We start from the raw sequence: 11,654 nt of genomic DNA on the forward strand, positions 1-11,654 counted from the left end.
CTCAACGGCCGTCACATCCTGTGAACTGTATGATGGGATTAAAAATATGTTTAAGTGTTTTTTGGCTACAATACATGATCTAGGATTACCTTGAGTACGCTTATAGTACAGATTGTAGTTTCTTCCGGGGAACCCCTTCACCTCGTTGCTCCGCACCCAGGGTTCCTGGATTAAGGCTATGTCAACGTTCTCCTCCCCTAGGAGAAAGGTTAGGTTGTCCGTTGCAGTTTGCGAATGCTGCAGGTTAATTTGGACAACTTTTAAAACCATTTTTTATTGGTTTGCTTCCGCAGGTTCGGCGTCATTTAACTGCATGCCAGTCAGCAGTTCGCTGGTGCCGTCAACCTCATCCTGCTCCTCCTCCGGATTCGCAGAACGGAATATCTTCAGCTGGGCCTTCCGTATGCCAAACCGAAGTTTATTTTCCACTTTTTGCAGTGGTTCAAGGCTCTCTTCTGTGATTTGAAGGAGGAACGACACGCTGTGCTTTTGCGGAGCCTCCGCTTTGATGATCGACCAATCGGCCATCGGCACTGCGCGGTTGTGAGCCTGGAGATAGGGAATTAACTGATTGGCTTCAAACTCCATGTTTGGTATCCAGATGCGAGCCCTCGGCCTTCGTGGTATCTCGCTAGCTGGAATGAGCTTGAGCCTCAAGCCATCCCAGCTGTTCTGGATTTCGCCAATCGCTTTTGTCAGGAAATGCAATGAGTACTGGTCATCGCATTTGATTACCCGGCAACCGCGAACCACTTCCACCGAGTCGAAACCTGGCGATTGACCCTCCGGGTTCGCCATGACATGGTCGACGATTATGCGAGACAACCGAGCCTCAATCCCCGACCATTTTTCCAGCACAGGTTTGCCGCGGTTGGAAGTTTCGTCCACCAGTGCCATTTGAAGATGGTCCCTTGCCACCTCACTGAATTGTTTCGTAAGTTTGGGGATAACCGCACCCTGAAAGTAGAAAGTAGAAGGCATTTCTTTATTACTCTCTAAATTTTCGATTCAAAAATATTTTTTTAACTCTCTCCACCTGAGGGTTGAATACTTAAATATGAGAAAATAAATATTTAGTGGCTGTAGGGTATACAGTTATCAAAGCACTAACTCGAATAAGTCATGCGATTTATCGGCCTACCGTACGCATTCAAAAAGGTATAAATCTCAAACTCCACTTCAATCACAACTTTCTGAGTAAGCGCTGCTTTTTGTTTACATAAAATTTCTTATCGCACTCAACCCACAGCGGTAATGGTTGCCCTTCTTCACCGGCCAAAAGTAGTCGGCGTAAAATGTCTAGCCACCTGACGCGATTTCGTTTGACGTGTTAGTGGCAGCTAACAATGAATCTGTCCCCACTCTCGACTAACAAACTAATGCCCAAGTAATCTGTCCAAAAGACACACGCAACAATTAGCGCGCACTAATTCACTTTTGTTCTTTCCTCTTCTTCTTACACATTTACTGCAATTTTTCTTTGTTATTTTGTCTTTTTTTCAACGTAATATCGAATTCAACTTTTTGATTGGAAAAGTGACGTGAACACACTTAGCTACATTGAGTTTCATTCATTCACACATACATCTGCACGTGCCAACTACCTACCATCTCTTTGATAAGCGACGAAAACTTTTTATTAAAATCAGAAAACTGCGAAGCGAAAAACGTGGGAAATGCAAAGAAATCGGCAACAGGCATACAAATCCACTGGCACTGAACTGGTGCACTTCCAATGAATTTAGGACATTAACTAGTTCACGTTTTTTCTCCTTTCATAAAAGCGAATTTGTGGATTTTACAAGGCAATTCTTTATAAAGAGTCAAAAATTCCGCGTTGCATTTCTTTTTCAAATACTTTGAGACTAGTGTTAAATTGGGCAGTTGTGAAGCATTGCACTCTGCATTAATTTTTCAATAGTTGCAAGCCGATATAGAATTAACCTAAATACAAACCAAAACACACTATCTACCACACTACCTGGCGATGTTGCAATAAGTAAATAAAGCGTTCGCGACCATTTGGAAGGTCTTGTGCTCGATTGTTGGTTTACGCTTTCACATCACAGCAAACAATAAAAGTAAGGGACGAAGTTTTCAATGGCATTTTTTTTTGCTCCATTAATCAAATATATAGTACATGAGAAATACGATGGTTATATTACAAACCCCACGAGGTGAGACAATAGGAATTTATTAGTGATTTTTATAAAACAGTTAAAAAAAAAGAGTTTTTGCTTTTTAATTTCAATATCAGATAGTCAAACCGAGATTCTCCCCTCGCTTAAAACGAAGAAGGGATACGAATAGAAGTTTGTTAATAATTTTTATATTTTTTTTTTAATTTTTTTCTGTGATTTCAAAATTGGATTTTAAAAATATTGGCCGCCGAGTTTCAAAAAGCAAAAATAGGTAAAAAAAATTAAATAAACATTTTTAGTAATTTTTATATTTTTGTTTTTTGTTTGTTTAAGTTATTATTTTTTTGTTTCTAAATATTGGAAACAGAAGAAAAATAAAAATTGTGTTGATGATTTTTATAATATATTTCAAAATAAAATTTTTGAAATATTGGCATTCTCTGGTTTCAAAAAGCAAAAACAAAAAAGAAATGAAACAAAAATTTGCTAAGAATTTTTATATTTTTTTTTGTGATTTTAATTTTTAGTTTTTTGCTTGAAAATGATGGTATCCGTATATGGGACCCTTTATTTTCAAGAAAAAACGGATTCAATTTTTGTTAATACTCCTTATAATTGTTTTCTGTGTTTTAAAGTATTTTTTTCTTTTTTGTAACTTGAAAATAAATTTTTTTTAATTATTGAAATAAAAAGCAGAAAGAAAGTGAAATAAAAAGAGTTATTAATATTAAAAAAAAAATGTGTATCCCTTAAACTATATATATTTTTTTTAATTTCAAAATTAAATTTCATAAATATTGGCACTCTCTAGTTTCAAAAAAAATAAAAGAAAGAGAAAAAGAAATGAAATAAAAATTGGTTGGTAATTTAAAATTAAACTTTTTTTTTTGTATCAAAATATTGGCCCCATTTAATTTCAAAAAGGAAAAGAAATAATGGTTTGTTAATAATAATTTTAATTTTTTAGCATTTTTTTAAATGGTTACTTTTTTATCTCTAAATCAAATTATGGAAACATTGACACTCTTTATTTTCAAAAAGAAAAAAAAAACAAAAATCAAATTTTTTTTAATTTTTACAAAATTTTTGTTATTTTTTTTTTTGTGAATTTAAATTTTCATTTTTTTCCAATTTTCAAAATATAATTTGAAATAGTTAAATAAAATAGATGAGGAGTAGGAACTAATAATCAATTTTAGTTGTTAATTTTATATTTAATAGTTTTGGCTTTTTATTTATGTCTTAAAATTTATTCTTTTTTAAGACTACAATGAGATTCTCAAAATATTGACACCCTGCAGATAAAAAAAAAATGAAAAAGGAAGAGGATTTTTTTGTTAACAATTTTATTTATCTTTTTTTATTTTAAAAGTTATATGATTTTAGTTTCAAAATGACATTTTCAAAATATTGACGTCCTGAAGCTTCAAAGCCAATAAAAAATAAGCAGAATAAAAGTCGGAATTTGTTAGAATTTCTTTTCTGATTCAAAAATTATTTTATTATTTTTTTTTTTAAATAAAATTCGCAAAATATCGTTCAGCCTGTTTCTCCAAACAACAAAAACAAAACCAAAAATTATCAGAGACTTTCAACTAAAAATAGAAAGAAAACAGAATAGATGTTGAAGTTTTTTGGAGTTTCTTTCCTACTTTAAAACTTATTTCTATTATTTTTGCAAAGTGAAATTCTCGAAATATCGATCCACCAACTTCTCCAAGTAAAAAGCTTCTAGTTCTTCTCAAAAACGAAAACAAAAAAATCACCGCGCTTTTGTCGCTTTCTTTTCGATATTGAACCCGTTTAAAAAAGTTTCAGATAATTCAAAAATGTGTGGGTCGGAAAAGCCCGCGATTAATAAAATAATAACTTCGCATACAAAAATGCACGGTACGGGTTTTCAATCGGAATTAAAGGCATTATTATATATTTTAAGATTTGCACTAAAATATTACAGAAAAATGTCAAGATTGGCCAGAGCTGGAGCGGTTTGAAAGTACCTCCAAAAATTTCATTATTTCGATTCCGTTGATAAAAGTTTTAATCATTTTTATGCAGGGCTTTTAAGGCGGAACAATTCTTTCATCTGAGAAGATTTTTTTTAGTTTTTTGAAAATTAAAAAAGAAAAAAATTACACTAAATTTGTTTACAAAAAACTCCGTTTTTGGCGTCCGAAAGTACCTCGTATGGCTCACGCAATTCTTAATAGTTTTCCGAAATATTTTAGCAGAACCCTTAAAATGTAATAGATTTGATAACACTGCAATATTTTTCAGGTGAGTCACCCTAACCCTCCTTCCAAAACCACTTGAAAAGTAATATTTTTTAAAGAAAGTCTTATATTAACAAAGAAGCAGAGGAAAACTCGAAATTTAATAGGTTAGGTTGGGTTAGAATAAATGGTTGCCCTTACGAGAGGCCCTCTTGGACAAATTTTCAAAATTCGTACGTTGTGATACCATACAGGGGAAAGGGGGAAGAAGAATGAAAGGAACCAGACATATGGAAAAAAGGATTAAGGGTCTTTGGATTAGAGGATGACGACCAACAGTGGCTATTTACGTTCGTATTAGCTGCTTCGAGCTACTGATGAATTTCAGCAGATGTGTGACATTTAAACCCGCAATATACGTAGGTTTAGTGAAAAAATGAGAGCCCAGATCTCTAAATCTCTGCCCGACGAAAGCAGAGGCTGTAAATAAGTTCTTGGAAAACTCCAATTTCTGTGCGCTCCAAATTTAGTTTGCTGGGACTTCTCCTCGGCAAGTCATAGCAAAGTAACTGAAGTGAACAGAAGAAAAAACAACGTAGTCTACTTACAGGCTCATACAGACACACACATACCTGTAGAATGTTGTAACCAACAAAAGTTGCTAATCACATTTCCAACAAATTACGGTGCAAAACAGAACTCAAATGGTCAGCTTGGCTTAGCCAGGTGGTTGGACTTTTGTTGCTTTGAGACACAACTTTGACGCTGTTGAGGCAGGTGTGGCAGTCGGTGTTTGATTTTTTCCTTGGCCTGGATTTCTTGCTTTTTTCTCTTTTTTCATTTGCTACCCCCAGCCAATGTTACACTTTCTTCCCTTCCGGTTTCCAATTACTGCCGCATAGAGCACAGATGTGGCGTGTCTGTGTGAGATTTTGAAAGTTGGCAGAAAAAAGCGTGAAAAAGAAAAGTTAGCTGTGATTTCGTCACTTTTGCTGTTTTACCTTTTTATTGCGTTTTCCCTTTTTTTCTTCTTATTTTACCTTTTTGGTGCGTTGTTTCTAACTTGAAGGACAAGGAAATTGAATCAATTAATTAATTTGGAAATTCATGTAGTACTAAAAGGTGGACAGATGACAGGCGATAAATGAGCGGGTAGGACATCGGCAGCTGGCAGTTGGAATGTTAGAAAGTTAGAGAAAACAGTAATGATGCAAAAGTTGGATATAATACAAGTGAGAACAAGTCGGTTGCAAAAAATTTAAAACGCATTTAATGCAAACCAGTACTTTTGCCGTTTAGACTTGAAATGGAGTCCATAAGTCCCAAAAGGTTTAAAAGAGGAAATTCAGAAAATATTTCAACATTTTTTGCGAAATTTTTAATGCAAATTTTTCATGTAATTCCTAATCTTCGGCCAAGAGTTGTTGCCAGTTTTTCGCGTAGAGCCGCTATTTCATCAGTGATGCGCTTCTGGAGCTTCTGCGTGAAGAAATGGTTCAATCGCAGGTCGCCATTAAATTAACTTTTACTCTATTAATCGAATCCCGCGGGTATCGGAACAAATGACAGTCTGAAGGTGCAACAGCAGCCTCATTTGTTGGACTTCAATGAAAAGGAACTATATCCGGACAAGAACTGTCACTTCAGCAGCACTCCCCGTATATGTATGGGGAATGTTTATGCGGTTACAATAACAACAACATCAACAACAACAACAACAACCTCACCTAACCTGAAATAGTCTAAGACGATCGATGAGCGGTTTACGAAGTGAACTAAGTATTTTAATCGTAAACTTTTCTGAAAACTGGTGAATTTGTAGGCTTGAATGTAATAAGAAGTAAACTGAAAACGTTTCCGAAATTTTGATAATTTTTAGATATATTCAATGTTGAAAATTATTGTATGTTGTAGTTTTTCAAGCGAAATAATTTCAGTTATTTCCATTTATTTTATTATAAAATATACCTGCATATATGAGAAAAAAATTATTTAAGAAAAAAATGAAATATTTTATTGTTCTTTTTATATAGGGAAAAAAGTGTTCGCACCAAAATATTATTTTTTGTTAAGGGGGAACGCCACTGTGGGTGGTCAAAACCTAGTCAATTTATTATATATGTATTAAACTATTTTGATGTAAATTTTTATTAAAAAATATTGAAAACTGAAAAATTTATGTAAATAAACGTAACGAGTTAAAAAAAAAAATGACGTCATATGGTGGCAGCGATACAGCAATGAATAATAATCTGAAATCAAAAAAACTAAGAATTTTATTAATCTACACAATAGTGGCTATCGTTGTACGTAGCCATTTTTTTTTTTTTTTTTTTTTGACAAAATGGTGGTGATTTGAATTTCGATGTGTGTTTTTCGTCATTTTTTTGATTTTCAACAGGCCTAAAAAAAAATTAAAAAATATTTTTTTGTTAAAAGTTTTTGGGAGTTTTTGTAGAGTTTTTGAAGTGAAACATTTTCGGTTATTTTTCAAATTTTTATGAAATTATTTTCTATTTTTTATGATAAAATATACTTAACAAAAAAAGTATTTGAAAAAAAATATAATTTTGGAAAAACAAAATTATTTTTTTTTGCTAAAAATTTTTGCGAGTTTTTGTATTTTTTTGCAGTAAAATATTTGCGGCTATTTTTATAATTTTCATGAAACTGTTTTCTATTTTTTATGATAAAATATACTTAACAAAAAAATTATTTATAGAAAAAAAAAATTTTTGTTAAAAATTTTCTCAAAACTAATTTTTTTTTTTTTGTTAAAAAATTTTGCGAGTTTTTGTAGAGTTTTTGAAGTGAAACATTTTCGGTTATTTTTCAAATTTTTATGAAATTATTTTCTATTTTTTATGATAAAATATACTTAACAAAAAAAATTATTTGAAACAAAACTAATTTTTTTTTTTTTGTTAAAAAATTTTGCGAGTTTTTGTAGAGTTTTTGAAGTGAAACATTTTCGGTTATTTTTCAAATTTTTATGAAATTATTTTCTATTTTTTATGATAAAATATACTTAACAAAAAAAATTATTTGAAACAAATAATTTTGGAAAAACAAAAATTTTTTTTGTTAAAAAATTTTCCGAGTTTTTGCAGTAAAATGTTTGCGGTTATTTTTATAATTTTCATGAAGTTTTTTTCTTTTTTTATAATAAAATATACCTAACAAAAAAATTATTTGATAAAAAATTACAATTTTTAGTTAAACGTTTTTGCGAGGTTTTACAGTGTTTTTGGTTGGTTGGTTGGTTTAAGGGTGACCCCGCATCGGAGTGCCACATAGACCGCAAGTTGGGTCCGTTGTGTTGCCCTAGAGCTCATTATTTTATATGATTTCCCCACCTAACCGAGATTTTTATTGTAGATTTTGATCAAAGATATTAATTCGTTTCGAGAATTTGATGAGAGATTCGATTTTCAGGTTCGAGAGTACTGAAAGATTGTCAATTGTTGGAGAGCCTAGAAGAGCGAGTCGACTTCTGGCTAGACCGGGACAACTGCACAGCAAATGTCTGCTCGATACTTCCTCATCTTCGTCCTCGCAGTATCTGCACAGGTCGTTTTGAGGAACCCCGAGTCGACGACCGTGGGTGCCCAAAAGGCAGTGGCCGGTGATAAGAGATATTATATGCCTTAGTTCGTGTTTCGAAAGACTTATAAGGGTTTTTGAAGTGACATATTTTTGGATATATATATAATTTTTATAAACTTTTTTTTTAATTTTTTATTGTAAGACATCGCTACATATCTAAGAAAATAATAATTTTGAGAAAAAAATATTTTTTTTTCTAAAAATTTTTGGGAAAGAAAGCATTTTTGGTAATTTTTGAAAAACACCAACCTTCTGATTATTGTCATTTGTTTTTTTAATAACTACTTAGTAATTTGTATAAAAAAAAATTATTTCAGAAAAATTATTTATTTATTTTCAGAAAAATGATTGTTGAAAAATATCAACCTTCTGATTTTTTTACATTTCTTTTAATAACAGCTCAGTAATATTTATATTTATTGTTCTTTTTATATAAGGAAAAAAGTGTTCGCACCAAAAAATTATTTTTTGTTAAGGGGGAACGCCACTGTGGGTGGTCAAAACCTAGTCAATTTATTATATATGTATTAAACTATTTTGATGTAAATTTTTATTAAAAAATATTGAAAATTGAAAAATTTATGTAAATAAACGTAACGAGTTAAAAAAAAAATGACGTCATCTGGTGGCAGCGATACAGCAATGAATAATAATCTGAAATCAAAAAAACTAAGAATTTTATTAATCTACACAATAGTGGCTATCGTTGTACGTAGCCATTTTTTTTTTTTTTTTTTTTTTTTGACAAAATGGTGGTGATTTGAATTTCGATGTGTGTTTTTCGTCATTTTTTTGATTTTCAACAGGCCTAAAAAAAAATTAAAAAATATTTTTTTGTTAAAAGTTTTTGGGAGGTTTTGTAGAGTTTTTGAAGTGAAACATTTTCGGTTAATAATTTTTATGAAATTATTTTCCATTTTTTATGATAAAATATACTTAACAAAAAAAGTATTTGAAAAAAAATATAATTTTGGAAAAACAAAATTATTTTTTTTTGCTAAAAATTTTTGCGAGTTTTTGTATTTTTTTGCAGTAAAATATTTGCGGCTATTTTTATAATTTTCATGAAACTGTTTTCTATTTTTTATGATAAAATATACTTAACAAAAAAATTATTTATAGAAAAAAAAAATTTTTGTTAAAAATTTTCTCAAAACTAATTTTTTTTTTTTTGTTAAAAAATTTTGCGAGTTTTTGTAGAGTTTTTGAAGTGAAACATTTTCGGTTATTTTTCAAATTTTTATGAAATTATTTTCTATTTTTTATGATAAAATATACTTAACAAAAAAAATTATTTGAAACAAAACTAATTTTTTTTTTTTTTGTTAAAAAATTTTGCGAGTTTTTGTAGAGTTTTTGAAGTGAAACATTTTCGGTTATTTTTCAAATTTTTATGAAATTATTTTCTATTTTTTATGATAAAATATACTTAACAAAAAAAATTATTTGAAACAAATAATTTTGGAAAAACAAAAATTTTTTTTGTTAAAAAATTTTCCGAGTTTTTGCAGTAAAATGTTTGCGGTTATTTTTATAATTTTCATGAAGTTTTTTTCTTTTTTTATAATAAAATATACCTAACAAAAAAAATTATTTGATAAAAAATTACAATTTTTAGTTAAACGTTTTTGCGAGGTTTTACAGTGTTTTTGGTTGGTTGGTTGGTTTAAGGGTGACCCCGCATCGGAGTGCCACATAGACCGCAAGTTGGGTCCGTTGTGTTGCCCTAGAGCTCATTATTTTATATGATTTCCCCACCTAACCGAGATTTTTATTGTAGATTTTGATCAAAGATATTAATTCGTTTCGAGAATTTGATGAGAGATTCGATTTTCAGGTTCGAGAGTACTGAAAGATTGTCAATTGTTGGAGAGCCTAGAAGAGCGAGTCGACTTCTGGCTAGACCGGGACAACTGCACAGCAAATGTCTGCTCGATACTTCCTCATCTTCGTCCTCGCAGTATCTGCACAGGTCGTTTTGAGGAACCCCGAGTCGACGACCGTGGGTGCCCAAAAGGCAGTGGCCGGTGATAAGAGATATTATATGCCTTAGTTCGTGTTTCGAAAGACTTATAAGGGTTTTTGAAGTGACATATTTTTGGATATATATATAATTTTTATAAACTTTTTTTTTAATTTTTTATTGTAAGACATCGCTACATATCTAAGAAAATAATAATTTTGAGAAAAAAATATTTTTTTTTCTAAAAATTTTTGGGAAAGAAAGCATTTTTGGTAATTTTTGAAAAACACCAACCTTCTGATTATTGTCATTTGTTTTTTTAATAACTACTTAGTAATTTGTATAAAAAAAAAATTATTTCAGAAAAATTATTTATTTATTTTCAGAAAAATGATTGTTGAAAAATATCAACCTTCTGATTTTTTTACATTTCTTTTAATAACAGCTCAGTAATATTTGTAAAAAAAATTATTGGAGAGAAAACTGGCTTTCTTTCTTCTGTTTTAAGAACAGCTGATTAAGCTTTCAAAGAAAAAAAATATTTGAGGAAAAAATAAACTTTTTTTTCATAAACAAGCATTTTTGGAGACTTAAAAAAAATACTAAACTTCTGATTTTTTCCATGATTTTTTTTTTTTAAGTAAGCTTTACAAGTCTCAAAATGGGATTACTTTAATTTCTGGAGTTGGATTCAAAATCGTAACAGCGAATAATTGAAATCCACCCTAGCGATGGAATTAGTTGACCCAGAGAGACTGTCCTCTGTTGGAGGACTTATAAAACCTCGTCCAAACTGATATTTCAACCACCGAGCCTATACTTTATGCTCCTCGTCAACAAAAGCAGCAAATTTTGGCTTACAACCTCACAACACCCTCTCCTTTCTCACATTTGCTCCCCTCCCCCATGCTAATACCTTATCTACTAAGCCATTGCGCAAATCTTTAAAAAACAAATATTTATCGTACAACATTCCCAACAATATGCCAAAATACTTGACCAACCAACACAAATACGAAAGCCGACATTTTTTTATTTTATACTTTACCATTTCATGTCATTTTATGGTTTGCTCTATAGCCAATAAGCCACAATCTAGTAAATATGCATAAAGCTACATGTGCCACATGCCACAAGCGCATTTATGTGGCCAACTATTACCAACAGTTGCAAACAGAATTCGTTTGTTCCACACACTCACACAGGGAAAATGCGAAATTTTGCATACAATTGCAATAATCCTTAAAGGATACACTCTAAGGATAATATGAAATTTACAATGACACTGCAGCAAAGGCAAAGCAATAAAAAATGCATAAGCAACGCTCGGTTGAGTAAGCCAAAAAGTCAGAAATGCACGCCAACCATTTCATACGTGCAACAAATGCAAACAACTTGCACTTACACATTAACCAGTTGCTTGCAATTGCATATTTTTGCCACTTGAAAGAATCTGCACTGTATGCAAGCAGCAGGAAAGCGAAGAGTCATAGAGTGGGGCAGAACTGTAAAATGCTTCAGCACAACTTCAATATCAACTCCTACTCAACTGCATGCGTCACACGTGTATGTGTGTGTGTGTGTGCGTGTAGGTAAATGCAAATGTTGATGTGCCGCTGCCAGCACTCGTATGCTACAAGCATGCACCACCACCACAAGCACGCTCGCTTGCCTCCGTCGCACATTAGAAAATTGTTAGTCAAATGTGCAAAGACACGTAAACGTAATAAT

General features: G+C 31.4%; 1 protein-coding gene across 1 annotated transcript; it reads right to left on the reverse strand.

Moving 5' to 3' along the window:
* Positions 1–273: 273 nt before the first annotated feature.
* LOC128861901 (uncharacterized) lies at positions 274–981 on the reverse strand. Its single transcript, XM_054100279.1, has one exon. The coding sequence runs from the start codon at positions 979–981 to the stop codon at positions 274–276; it is 708 nt and encodes a 235-aa protein (XP_053956254.1).
* Between the last annotated feature and the right edge of the window lie 10,673 nt (positions 982–11,654).

This window comes from Anastrepha ludens, chromosome 4, assembly GCF_028408465.1.
Source record: "Anastrepha ludens isolate Willacy chromosome 4, idAnaLude1.1, whole genome shotgun sequence".
NCBI lineage: Eukaryota > Metazoa > Arthropoda > Insecta > Diptera > Tephritidae > Anastrepha > Anastrepha ludens.